The sequence below is a fragment of the Pteropus alecto genome, unplaced genomic scaffold, assembly GCF_000325575.1.
Source record: "Pteropus alecto unplaced genomic scaffold, ASM32557v1 scaffold7, whole genome shotgun sequence".
In the NCBI taxonomy this organism is placed as follows: Eukaryota; Metazoa; Chordata; class Mammalia; order Chiroptera; family Pteropodidae; genus Pteropus; species Pteropus alecto.
Window position 1 is genome coordinate 43744562 of NW_006494614.1, and position 14681 is coordinate 43759242.

The 14681-nt window shown below is 41.9% G+C and overlaps 1 protein-coding gene across 2 annotated transcripts in view; it reads right to left on the reverse strand.

Moving 5' to 3' along the window:
* Nucleotides 1-14681, reverse strand: part of DAAM2 (dishevelled associated activator of morphogenesis 2) — a 104233-nt gene that overhangs the window by 28235 nt on the left and 61317 nt on the right. For both annotated transcript variants that reach the window (XM_006926586.3, XM_015600568.2), the window contains exons 3-8: nt 9358-9447; nt 6306-6380; nt 5790-5884; nt 2510-2843; nt 1568-1678; nt 264-367 (exon numbers count right to left, since the gene is read on the reverse strand). In XM_006926586.3, coding sequence (XP_006926648.1) covers nt 264-367; nt 1568-1678; nt 2510-2843; nt 5790-5884; nt 6306-6380; nt 9358-9447 — 809 coding nt within the window. The remainder of the gene's footprint in view (nt 1-263; nt 368-1567; nt 1679-2509; nt 2844-5789; nt 5885-6305; nt 6381-9357; nt 9448-14681) is intronic.

Consider the following 14681-nt stretch of genomic DNA (forward strand, 5'->3'; position numbering starts at 1 on the left):
CTACTGGGTTCACCTGTCTACAGCATCAGAGATGAGATGGCAGGTCAAGAAAGAAGACAAGCAGGAACATAGGTAAGATGTGGACAATGGGGGGAGATATGTACCACCACTACCCCCATTCACAGAGAGCAGATTCTGAATCAACATTAGATATTGCAGGTAGTCTCCAGTGGAAAGGGGAGCCTCCATAAAGGTCCTGATCATCTCCCACCGAGGTACTGTCCCCATAGTTCTGCCATGGGGATGGGTGACTTGGGCCTTACTTGTCCAGGATGGCATTCTCGTGCTGCCGGAGTTTGTCAATCACAGGCTGTATCCCCAGCATCAGGAACTCATATCGTAGATGTAGGCGGAATTCCAGATTATCCTGGGGATCAGTGAGGGAAGATCAGACTAATTGGCTGGCCTCAATTTCCACAAGAGTCCCCAGCAGACCCTCATGCCACTCCAGTTATCATCCCACCATATCTCCTACAGCAAACTTATCTGGAACTACTTCAACGCCCAGAGTTCCAAGAAAGGGTGGAAGGAAACATCTTTTGCTATTGCTAATTTACTCCCTTTAGATCTCTTGCCTCATCTCTTTTAGGTCTCTTACCAGTTTTCTCTTAGCTCTTGGCATCAAAGAACAGTATTGTAGAGTAATATAGAACACAAGCTTTGCAATCAAATCAATCTTGGTTCAAATCCCTGCTCTGCTACTTATACTAGTTTTGTGGCTTTAGGAAAATCTTAGTTTCCTCATCTGTAAAATGGACATGATATTACTCACCTATAGGAATAATATCAATAAAAATTACCTGAGGAGTCATGGTTACCAACTAATCAAAACAGATGTCAGCCATAAATAGCTAGTACTAACAAAGGTGATGTCAGCATTTCAGGAACAGATTATTCCCCCAATCCACCTCACCTAACTCAGGTCATCAGGATTGGTTGCGGGGAAAAAAAAAAAAAAAAAAAAGGCATGATGGCAGAAAAGATGGAAAAGTGAAGATTATTAAAGTGCCCCTTTTATTCTTCAATAAGCTGACTTCGACTGGGGCATCTAATTACCTTAGAATTTGAGTTCTTTAAGTTCTTCAATTGTTGCTACTTTTATGGTTTAAGAATCGCATTATGACCCCCCCTCAAAAAAAAGAAGGTGCTAGAAAGGTATGATTAGCCAATCCAGAAACCAGTCCAGAAACAGGACTTTAGAAAGCTCTAGAAAGAAAGGCCAATACTTGCCCTCTTCCTACAAACGATCTCTCACCACCCTAAGCCACCATTGGCCAGCCAAGATTGGTTTGTTCATGACACACATAATGCATGATGCTGCCTATGCAGGAAACTCCCCAGGAACCCCTCATGACAACAAGGTTAATGACAAGCCAGTTTTTTGTTGGTCACAAGTGAAAGAGGCAAGAGCTGATAAAGATAATCTGAAGACATTGATGGTAGTGGCAGCCATACCAATCAGATGCCTTGGCCCCTTTCCTCTGCTACTTACTCAGGAAGCACTCACACATTTTACTCCAAGTCTAGAAAGTCAGGGTACAGCAAGGACAAGGTGAAGGTGCCTCACCTCTCCAGCTCCAGCATTGAGGACAGCATTGATAAAGGACATGATGGCTGTTTTCAGATTTACTTCATCCCGGTACCGGCCCAAACTTCGGTCCAGCTCATTCAGCAGTGTCTGGATGGAAAAGCATAACAGGAAAGAAGAGGAGGGCTCAAGATTCTACAGGGCCAGCCTCTGCACCTTTGCTCCTGCCATTCCAAATATCCAGAATGCCCCATTCATTCTCTCTACCCAATCTATCCAACTTATCTGAGACCTTCTCTAAAGCTCACCTTTTCTAAGAAGCACCCTTTGCCTCTCCACACCTCAGTCTCCATCCTGCCTTACTTCCTCTTTACTCAGCCTTTGGGGCTTCGTTCAATTAGAGCAGCACTCTACAGTTCTTTACAGCTTGTACATATTTGCTGCCTAGCTCCTTGACAGCATGGCCACTGTCTTTTATCTCTTTTGTATCTTCTGCAAAGAGTCAGGGGCCACTTTTTGAAAAGAGTAGGTGCTTAAAAATGTTTGATGACAGAATAAACAAATAACCTATACTGGTGGATAAACCACAGTTTGTAATGACAATTCACATCTATCGTGACTTATGCTGCACCAAGACACTTTATACTTATTGTTTATCTCATTACTTTTCTGGGGCAGGTCTGGAAGAAGAAAAGAGAATAGCATGGCTGAGCTCCCAGGACTAGTTTCAGTGTTCCACAGTAGGCCCTGACCCAGGCATAGGATCTACAATCTTGACCCTGCAATTACATTCAACTCTTGACTGAGCCTCTATAATGAGCCAGATGCTGGGCTCAAGTAGCTAGAGCCACAAAAATGAAGCAAACTAATACTCCAGCCTCAAGGAACCCATGTTCTAGCAAGTAGTACATTTCCCTAGCTAAACTCATATTCGTAAGGCCTTTCATGTCTTTTTATATCAAGCCTCTGCCAGTCTCTCACCTGGAAGCGCGTCCTCTCAGCTGCATACACCTGGTAGTGTAGCATGGCCTGCAGCACCTTTTTGTGGCCACCAGGCACGAGGCAGACAGCACCAAGGATCTCTAGCACAGCCACCTTGGTCTTGCTGTTCTCAGTGCGCAGGCTCTGTGCGATGGTGCTGATGGCCTCGGGCTGTGCCAGCACATGAGCCCGCCCCTGGGAGTTGTTCATCAGAGCCTTGATGCAGCCTATGAGGGAAGTGTGGATGCGGCTCTCACAGGTGGCGTGGTCCATGCTCCGGAGGAAATTCAGCAGACAAGTCAAACCATCCAGCTCAATGAAGCGAGTCACAAACCTGCCCAGGCCAGAACCATTAGCAAACCAGATATTCTTCATTTGCATATTACTCTGCATACATTTTGCAAATAGTTACCCCATTACCTGTTTACCACTGGGTCCCACCTACAGTAACTTCTTGGTTCATTTATAAAGTTTATCCAAAGCACTAAAATCCTATCATCCTCACAGGGGACTTGCATCTTATTTACATTTTAAATGCTGTGCATTTGCATGTTATTAACTGTAAGCTGCATTGCTAGGATGCTATATATGTGAATGTGATGATCATGATAATTATTGCAATAATTATTACAGCTGTTAAACCTGAAGACTCATCTCCAGTGAGAATGGGAATTAAGAGAATTACAGTCTGACAACAAGGAAGACTTCCAAACTGGGGGGTGGAAATATGTGGAATAGATTCAAAGTCACTGAGTCAAGGGACCAAGATTGGGGAAGATATTCTTCAAGGAATCCTTAAGAAATCAGCTGAATCATCTAGAATGTTAGCAGGAAACATTAAAAACCATTTAGTTCAGTAGTGCTTAACATGGAGTCTATGTTCCCCTAAAGGCTCTATGGTTAGCATTCAGGAGTCCATGAACTTGGATAAGAAAAGAAAATTATATAGGCATACTTCATTTGATTGCACTTTGCTTTATTGTGTTTTAAGATATTGCATTTCTTACAAATTGAAGGTAAGACCCTCCACCAGCAAAACAATTATGACTTGCTGAAGGTTCAGCTGATCGTTAGCATTTTTTAGCAATATGGTATTTTTTAAATTAAGATACATACAACATTTTTTAGACATAATGCTATTGCACATTTAATAGACTATAATATAATGTTAACATAACTTTTATACGCACTGGGAAACCAAAAAAAATTCATGAGACTCACTATTGTGATATTTGCTTTGTTGTGATGGTCTGAGCCCACAAGATCTCTGAGGTATGTCTATACTTTAGTTTTGAGAATCTCTAACTAAAATTTAGCATTTCTTTTAATGATTAAGGTAGGCAATAAATGACAGTGGTATTAGCAGAACCTGTGACTTTGTCACCCAAAGAAATTACAACTATTTTCATATCAAATTACAGTTGTTCCAGGTAGATTAAATATCATTTACACTCATCAGCACTCCAAAATTATGGTGGTTGCTAGTTCTTGCTATTTAATGCATAAAGAATCACATTAATTGCTATCTCAAAAATTTTAATATTTGATAACTGTATTTCAATTTAATTGGTTTATTTTTTAATCCTATCTGTTTTATTTATTTTATTTTATATTTAAAAACAGCATTCGCAGAGCAGTCAATAGGTTTCATCTGGATGCCAAAGTCGGCCATGGTGCACGCACACACACACACACACACACACACACACACACACACACACACACACACACAAAGGCTTAGAACCCTTGATTTAGTAGAACAATAATTAATGATCTGAGGAATATCATAAATGAAGCTGAGGGAACCACTAAATATAATTATTATACTTGCTCCCAAGTGTACTTGTATTTCTATATTCTTATACAAATATGCATAGAAAAAAAAAGATATACTCTCAAATTAAGTTGTTAAAATAGGTGTTATTTACATTTTTCTATTAAATGCTTTTCTGTTTTCCACAAAGTTTCCACCATGACTATGTGCAACTTTTATAATTATAATTTTATCAAGGAAAAGAAAAAGGAAATTGAAGTGGGAGACAAATCTGGCAACCTTTCTTCAACCTGGCTTCCTCATCCTTCCTGCATCACCTTCCGATGCCAGACCCCCACCCCAACATGAGAGACAAGTGGGGATGAAGGTGCTCCATTCTTGTCGAGGCTCTGTCTTGTCGAGGGACAGACAGCTCAGCTCAGAAAACACACACACACACACACACACACACACACACACACACCCATATGGACTAACGTACTAACGTACTGGTAAATGTTAAACGATCGGCTCTCTGGAGAAAATCAAAAAGACCTGATTGTAGTGTTTGCCAATTTCCATGGTATAAATACTCCCAGCACAGCCAACTTCAATATGATGTCATTAAACGTGAAGTTGGGAAGAGATACACCATTTATAGTGTTTCTACCTATGCATATACAATGGGTGTAAACGCAAGAGCATACATAATAGTGAAAAACATACATAACGGTAAAATGGAGTCAAATCATTAGGTAATTAGGGAGTAATGTTTCAAATATTTATTACCTTTGTTTTTGATATAATTTATTTAGTCATAAATTTATATTGTTACATTTTAATCACAGCTATGTTTAACACCAGCTGCAAAACTGCTGAAAATTTAACACTTGGCTCTCAAGCTAATAAGTGCCAGTTTCAAGACACAAGAAGAACCTGCAGCTCTTGCTCCCTCTTTTGACACTTGCACCATGTGGACTCTACGGGAAGGGGAATGAGTGATGAGCACTGGGTTCTCCAGCCTTTGAGACCCCCATCCCCTTTTCCTTGTTTGCCTGCCTTGTTCCTGCTCGAAAGGGTGAAATCTCATCCAAGGACACCACATCTTCCCCTAGCGGTTGGAGCATTTCTCACCCACATTTACCAAGCCCCCTCATTCTCAGAGCTTTCTTGTATACCTTGCCCTTATGACCCCCTTCCCTCCCGTTCTATTCTCCTCCTCAAAAAAACAAGTACCTGTCCTTAATTTCTCTTTAGATAGCTCTTCAGAATCTGAGATGCATTCCATTTTCCTATGTTCATCCTCCCTTCTCCCCAACATATCCATCCCCTGGCAGCCTCTCAGCTCCTCAGAGAAAGGTGGTGTGGGAGCTGATGAAGTAAACTGTAGAGAAGGCTGAAAAGTAGAGTTGGCCAAGGGGACCAGAATGGGAACAGAGTACTGTGTGAAGTTTCAGGAAGTTGATGCGAACCACTGTGTGAAGGGACGTGGAAGGAAATGAGGGAAGTAGAAACAGAGGGAGTCACCTCATGGGCTGTGTCCGGAGAGCTGTCTTCAGGTCTTCCACAACTTGGTTCCTCATCTCAGTCTCCTCATCATCAAATGCGTACAGACTCTGCATCTGAGGAGGTAGAGTGGGGGTGGAGATCATACTGGGCTGCCTGTCTCCCAGCCTCCTGTACCCCCAGCCAAGATGTGAGGGGTCACTGTTGCTTCAGGAAGGGTGAGGCCTCAGGGAATGGTTTACTAAAACAGAGTGTCAGACGCTAAGACAACTCAGGCTCTGGCCTTGGATTTCACTTTCCTCATCTGTAAAATGGGGAGAATTATTAGCTTAGTCTATTTCCTAAACCTGCATGATGTATAAATGCTTAAATGGCTGGGAGACGCTAATGTCACATGAGGAAGGGAGGGATTAGGAAAACGTCTTGGGATCTGATCTCCAGTGAATGGGTGTGAGGTGCAGGGAAGGATGCTGAAGGCTCACTCTCCCTCCTAGCCTTTCCAGGTGGGAGCAGGGCAGGAGAGGGACAGCCACTCACCGCAGCCATGGAGTTGATGCGGCCAATATAATAATCAGGCCAGCTGGTCGCCAGCTTGTTGGGGTCTTCCTGCTCCTGGAAATAGAAGAACTGTATTGACCAACTGTCAAGACAGGCCCATGGCCTGAGATCCTCGGCTTCATTCCATGGACAGATTCATTTCTCAGCCCTGCCTAGATAGGGTGACTTCAAGGAAATAATAAAATCTCCCCAGGCTTTCATTTCTTCCTTGGTAAATATGAACAATGACCACAGAATGTCATGACCAGCCAATGACATGGGCAGAAACCACGTAGGTATATACACTTTCAATGAGCAATATGTACAATTAAAAATAATTTTCCCCTGTTATATTTGTTCTGTTTAACAAAAGGTAATTTTATGTCTGTTAAATTTAATAAAAATGTGTGCTATTTTACATATCTGATTTTTCAAGTTTTATTTTTTCTGATATCATTCTCATTGTATTTCACAAAAGTATTAGTCTGTGACAGTTTGGAAATTTAAAAACTTGGTTTTTCTCCCAGATAGTTTGAGAAGCATTTATATAAGGCATTTGGTGCAGTGCCTGGCACATAGTAGGTGCTCAATAAATAGTAACTTTACAAAAAGAGGGAAAGAAAAACTCTGAAGGCCCTGGGTTTTAGAAAGACTCAGGAGGGGTCTGTGCAGCTGGGAAGTAGAGCCCAGATCAGAGGGCCTTAGGCCCAGCTGCCAGGTCGCAAGAGAAAACCTCGACTCCTCTCCAAGTATGGTCAAGAATGATGGCAGTTGGATAAACATTAATCTTGGAAAATCCAGCTCTCTCCTCAAGTCAAAGGATCTGCTCCTTCCTGTCCCTGTCTCTGTCGCATCTGGCTACTCCCCGTCATCTACTCTGCCAATCTCCTGCTTTCAAATCAGCATGAAAAACTACCTCCTCCAGAACCTCCTTGATGAACCACCTGTCTGCCAGCTGTCCTGGACCTTGTCCAGTATCCCTCAGCTCCATCCACTCAGGCTTCATGATTTGGTTTCATAAAATCCAAATTTTAGGCCACTGGGAAAGCTGCCTGATTTGGTCTCGGTGATTTCATGTGACTACATGTGTTAAATCTCCATGACTGAAGCCCACAAATTCTATCTAATACTTTGGAGAAGAGATCACAGAACCAAAAACAAATGCATCATCAAACAAATACTTTCCCACTTTTGCTGGCTCATCCTTTATCCATTCCACATGCATTTAATGAGCACCTACTACGCACCAATCACTGTACTGAGTCCTGAAAGTACTGAGCAAAAAGTCATAATTTCTACCTTCCATGGTGTCACAGTCAGGGTGGCAAATGCTCTGTGGTAGAACTGTCCATAACAGGCCATAGAAACCTTGGGGGGGCAGCATTTAAAGAAGGCCCATAGGAGGGTGAGGTGGGGGGGTATGATGAGAGGACTGAGATAAATTATTAAAAATTACTGAAGCTAAGACAGGTGGGGAGGGTGTTACAGACAGAGGAATTACATTGTAGAAAGAGCAGGGGCTTTGAAAGTGTGTGGGGGAAATTACACACAATTTGATTTGGAAGGTAGGGAGAAATGTCCTTATATTTTAATACATGTTTTACTTTAGCTGTATAAAAGATCGACTTAAGGGAACTCCATACTTAATCAATTTGGAAAGTGAGGAATAATGAGACATGATTAATTTCTCCTGAAATTAATTTTCTCATTTCTTTCTCCCTTCCTCCCATGACTTGAGTTTTTATTAATACCTGTTTTTCTCAGAGTAGGATTCCTGGACACAGACCATAGTATTCTGCAGGTGCTTAATAAATGTGCATTGAGTATACTAGACAGTGGCTTGTAGTGTGTGCAGCTCATGCATCTCAAGCAGGCTTGGGTTCTAGCAATGGTGTAGCCACTTGCTATAAATGGCTGGTGACTTTGGGTGAGTCCAGTGCCTCTCTAGGCTTTCCTTGCCTCATACGTAGAATAAAGAACGAGAATGGATTGTTTCTCAGTTACCTACAACTCTAAAATGGTGTATGAGTCTAATCCTCCAATTTTATAAGATCAGTCTGGCTCAGTATAGAGCCTTGGATGATACAAATATCTGAGCAAGGAAAGTAAGAAGAGAGCCATGATTGAGCTCAGGGAGCACAAAGGAGAAACAGCTGAGAAGCATCTCACATCTGTCAACCTTTTCCCAGGAGGTGACAGCCTGAGCCTCATAGCAGAGATAGCCAGGTCTAACTCCTAAACACTTATACGCTGAAGTCAAAGGATCAAGCTGCAAGTCTAAAAAATGGGAGAGTGGAGAGAGAGGAGGACAATGAGTCAAAAAAAGAAAAATAAAGTGAAAGAAACAGGCTAACACAGGAAAGGGGCAACAGAGACACACTGAAAGATGAGCAAATTAGATAGAAGTGGAAAAAGATGGAGGAAGAAAGAAAAACCCCAGCTGCTGGGAAAGCAGAGAGGGGAGATAAAATCCAATTAAGCCCTGACTGGCACCACATAGCCCTTTCTAGGGAGGACCAAAATCAGGAAGCTGATGACATCTTTTAATGAACAAGAGAAGAGGGAGGAAAGGGTGGTGAAAAAGGGGACTGATGTGTGACCCTGATATACATGATACCCTATGAGGCTGAGCCTGGTACAGGACAGGTGCTAAAGATCCAGAAAAGGCCGCCCCTCACCCCAAACTGAGTCCTACAACAAAGCTTCCCACAGGTATGTCCCAGGGCAGCATGCCTTCCAGGCATGGGTACAGGCATGAGAAAGAGTCTAAATGTGTCATCTTTGTATCTCCCTAACCCAGCACCACTCCTGGAACCCAGCAGGCACCTATTTAAAGGGTTTTTTAAAAACAGAATCCTGTTTCTCTGAGTATAAGCTCCATGAGAGTAGGGATTGTTTCTTGTCCTGATTTATTCACCATCACTGTCCTCCAACACCTAGAACAGTGCTGATATATAATAAATATATGTTGAATGAATGAGTGAGCATGGAAGTAAGAGCTGTACTGTGCTGTGGACTGTGAGATGACAGTGGAAGGGGTCTGAGATGGCACCTTCTTTTTGCTGCAGTAGATCTGCCATTTCTTCTCAGGAGGCAGTGCAAACACAGCTTCTCGGTTTTTGTCAGTGAGATCCAATTCATCCTGCAAAGACAACAAGAAAAAATATCTGAAACCCAGAGATGATTCACATTAGAATATTCGGCCCTACAGGAAATCACAATTCCCCAAAACCTATCCCTCAGTCTACTATCTTCCTCCCAAAGAATATCAAAGTTATGATAGCACAATTCTTTCTCTGCTAGAACTACAGCTCCATCTCCTTGCTTCAACCCAAGCCTGTGCTGCTTCTAAGCTTCTCCTACTTCCTGTCCACCCTATCTTGTTTCTGCAAATCTACCTTTCTCTTCCAGTTCCTGACCATCTCCTACAATGCTTTGCTAGCCCTTTACCTTCTTGCCCAGAGTTTCTTGTTTTCCTTCCCTGTCCTTTTTGTTTTTCAATTAAAATTGGCATTCAATATTATTTGTATTAGTTTCAGGTATACAGCATAATGATTAGACATTTATATAATTTACAAAGTAACCTCCCCCCCAATTGGTCTAGTAATGATTTGGTGCTATACATAGTTATTACAATATTATTGACTATACTTTCTATGTTGTACTTCAGATCCCTGTGACTATCTTCCAACTACCAATTTGTACCCCTATGTTCACTGCAGCACTATGTACAATAGCTAAGATATAGAAGCAGCCTAAGTGCCCATCAATAGACAATTGGATAAAGAAGTTGTGGTATATATATACAATGGAATATTACTCAGCCATAAAAATAATGAAATCTCACCATTTGCAATGACATGGACGAACCTAGAAGATACTATGCTAAGTGAAATAAGTCAGACTGAGAAAGACAAATATCATATGATTGCACTTTTATGTGAAATCTTCCCTGTCCTTCTTAAACTTGTCAACACCATAAGTCAAGGCAGGACAATGAAAGGAGTCATTCTACGGATCCTGTCCTTGCTCCTATCCTGACATTCCAGTCTCTCCTCCTGAAATTCTCTGGCTCCCCTAACCTCAGTGTGGGTCCCAGATGAGGAGAGCTGGTGAAAATGAGGGTCTGAGCAGCTCTCCTGGTAAGAAGGGACACCATACCAAGGGAGATATTGATCTGCTTCCCACAGAGGTGTGCCTGCCAGAGGCAGCCTCTCCACCTGCATGACACCAGGGACAAGGCTATGCATGCACAAGGCTTGGGGCTCCACCAGACTAGCTCACACTTTCTGAGGAGTAGAACTGAGAAGTTTCTGACATCATCAAACTTAGAGTAATTCTATGCGTAGTTTGGGGTGACTTTATAGGTTTGGCTATGCTGGATGGCCTCTAAAAAGCTCTCTTCTTGAAGATTCTTCTATGATTCATGAGTGATGCTCATCAAAAAAACAAAAAAACAAAAAAAAAGCTAATGTGCATGGTGAACATAGTGTGCTGTGAGTTTTTTTGTTTTTTTTGTTTTTTTAAATCAAGAGCAAAATCCTCATTAAGACAACAAAGTGAAATATCACTAACCTTTTTATCTTCAGAAATGATAAACAGTGAAAGTAATATCCAAGAAAATATAAGGGTTTTAAATATCAAAATCTATACTCTTTTTCCTATACTTTAATTCAAGAGAGATCACTTAAGACTTTCCTTCACCTAGGTCAGAACAGTCCAATAGAAATACAATGTGAGCCACATGTACTTTAAAATTTTTCCAGTCACATTAAAAAACTAAGAAATAAGTAAAGTTAATTTTAATAACATTTTATTTGACCCAAAATATCTAAAATATGATCATTTCAACATGTAATCAATATAAAATATTATCAGTGAGATATTTTATGTGAAGTCCAGTGTGTATTTTACCCTTACAGCTCACCTCAGTTCAGACCAGCCACATTTCAAGTGGCTGTTGGCCTCATGTGACCAGTGGCTGCTATCTTGGACAGCCCATAGAAGGTTAATTTGAAACAATGCTCACAAGCTCACCTGCTTTTGGAAATAAAGACTCCAGCATAGCTAATGCTAAACAAAGGTTCTTCCCTAGAACTACTCTCTGCATATCCCAGGAATGTCCTTAGTCAAAAATTCCCAAAGCCTTGCCTGAGGTTCCTGTAGTATTTCTTTCTCCATGGTCAGAATCAGAAATAAAAGGTAATGTTTACTTACATTTCCCAACATAAACTCTGCATTTCCTCTGCTTTGTTTATATAGTTAGTTCCACTCAGATTGCCCTCCCTGCCCACTCACCCTGTGGACCTGGATAATTCTCAAGCTCAAAGTCAGCCTTCTCCAGTAAGCCTTCCACAGACTTTCTCAGGTAAAAACACCTCTTCCTTCCTGCACTCCAGAGCAGTCACATTCAATGTTTCATTGTGGTTATTTATGCACCTGTCTTTTCATGCCACTGGTCTCTGTCACTAAATCGATTGGCCATTTCTTGGTGATTTGGCTCAGTCCAGGTAGCCCATGACCCTGTGAACCATTCACTGCTTACTGAATCTCTATCCTGGTCCTTCAACAGCCACACTCTCAGGCAGTCTTTCCTGCTTTGCTCTAGGTTCCTCTTGGGATGACGTGTCCCTTGATGACTTGTCTTCTCTCTTACCATCAAATATTAAAGTCCCTCAGGGTCCATCCTGGGTCCTTTTATTTCCCTAGGTGAAGCCTTCTCAACCATTCCCAAGGACTTGGTTATCTCATACTCTCGCAGACCTATATCTCCACCCACCAGTTTCCTAAGCTCCAGATCCTGGGACCCAATTGACTCCGATACCTATCTGCTTTGATGTTCCTCAGGTACCTCAAACACTGATATAGTGTTGCTCTGTGCCAGACAATATTCTAAGGCCTCAATGTTTATTTATTAAACTTTAAATAATCCATCTTACAGATGAGGAAATTGATGCACAGAGAATATGCAAACTGAGTTAATCATCTCAGACCCTTACACCTGAGTCTCTGTTGGCATATCCCATCCTGTTCAGGGCCTAACATCTACCCAGTTACTCATGTCATAAACCTGGGTATTCCTTGATTCCTACTTATTCACCAATCCCAACAAGCCCTATTAATTTTCTCCTAAATAGCTCTTGAATTTGTCTATTTCTCTCCATCGTCACGGCTAACACTTGTCTAAACCACTATTCTCCCTAGCTTGGACTGCGCCAAGAGCTTCCTACCAAAACTCTTTTTCAACAGAGTACCCTGAATATTTTAGAAAAGCAGATAGGGTCACTTCAAACCCCTATCTTTAAACCCCTATGTTTAAAGCTTTCAGTGGCTTTCTGTCACCCTGAGGATTGAATCTAAAAACCTCAGTTATTTTCATTTTTATGGTAACTCCCAAAAAGACTCAGCTCTTTTCTGATTTAAGACCCTCATATATGCTGTTTCAGATCTCAGTGGAAATGTCATTTCTTCAGGGGGCCACCATGATCCCCATTCAGGAATAAAGCTCCCTGCTACAGTCCCACAGGCCCCCTGCATGTTCCTTTTCCAAACACTCACCACGCCTGTCATTACTGGTAAAGATCTGTGTTCCCTATTAGACTTCACCTGCCTGTTGGTTCATCATTAAATCCCTGGCCCCCATAGCACCCAGCACATAGCAGTTTCTCAAGAAATATTTTTCATTTATTTAATCAATACCTGACACTAGTCTCCTGCAGACAAGATTTCTCTGAATCACCCTCGCTTTTGCCAAAGTATCCTGCTCACTAAAGATGCTCAGTAAATACTTGCTGAATAAAAAAGCCAAAAGGAATACCTGTCATCACATCTTTTCAAAACCCATGCACTCTGTTCAAAAAAACATACTTGTCTGTGATAATATAGGAAATACTTTTGATGTTTGTTCACATTTCCTAGCATAGAGCCCCTAAATCCCTTGGAATTTCCTGGGTGATAGGAGCTTCTTTTCTTCTAGTAAAGTGACTCCTGGTGAAATCCTAGATAGCTTCAAGATGGGAGCTGGTTGTCAGAGAGATCAAGCCTTAATCAGAAGCTGAGAACTTTGAGCCTCACTTCCTAAATTCCAGAGAGAGAAGAGGGGTTGAAGACTGAGCTAAAACTTAATCATGCCTACATGAGGAAACCTCTATAAAAACTCTTCAATGATAAGGCTCAGAGAGCTTCTGGGTTGGTGGACACATTCACAAGCTGGGAGGGTGGTGCATGCCAAACCCCACTGCGACAGAAGTTCCTGTGCTTGGGAAAGCAGCCTTACTGTCCTTACCATTCTGGGCCTTATCCTATGTCCCCTTCATCTGGATGTGCATTTGTATTCTTTATAATATCCTTTATAACATACTGGTAATGTGGTAATAGTAAATAAAGTGTTTCCTGAGCACTGTAAGGCTTTCTAGCAAATTTCTGAAACTGAGGAGATCATGGGAACTCCTGAGATTTGCAGCCAAGTTGAAAAGAAGTGTGAGTAACCTGGGGACCCATTACTTGTGATTGGTGTATGAACTGGGAGGCAGTCTTGTGGGCCTGAGCACTTAACCTGTGGGGTCTTTGCTAACTCTGGGTAGTTAGTGTCAGAACTGAGTTAAATTATAAGACATCCAGTTAGCATCCACAGAGAATTGGAGACTTGTTTGGTGCGGAAACCCACACATTTGGTGTCAGCAGTATTCTGAGTTAAAAACAGATCTTAGTATTACTAACACCATTAGGACTCCAAATGTTTTTCTACACTAGTAAACACTTAGTTCTCTCCCACTCCCTCTGCCATCCTGAGGAAAGGTATACAGCAGAATGACAATGAGTTTTCCTGAGCCTAATGCAATGAGGAAGGTAGATAACATTTTCACATAACCTGCATGATCTCATCTTATAGCGGTCTTGTTATTTGAAAGGCTAGCTGGCCTTAATTAAATACATCTATTATCGAATTCAAGCATGATAACCCATGCTAAACCACACCACATGTTTCTCTACTGGCCAACCACAAGAATGAGTGGCCAAGAGCTCATGGTAGATGAGCCTGTGCTTATCACTCTGTGCCAGGGGTCAGGTCTGGGTCCTTGGCACTAGTCCTGCATCCCCGATCGGGGACTTTCCTTGGTGTACAGGCTTTGTCTCTCCATTAGACATCCAAAGAGAGGAATCATGCTTCTTTCCTGTTCTGTCTCTGTGTGGTCAGAGTATGAATTTTTACACACAGGGGTTCCCTCAAGGTTTAGTGTTGCTCTGGACTTGCAGGTATCACAAAGAGTGAGGAAGAGCTAAGACAGTATGAATGATGGAGCTTCTGTCTGCCCCAGGCTACACATGGGATAGAATCATCCCAGACCCAAGCCAAATTTCCAGTGTGATATAGGC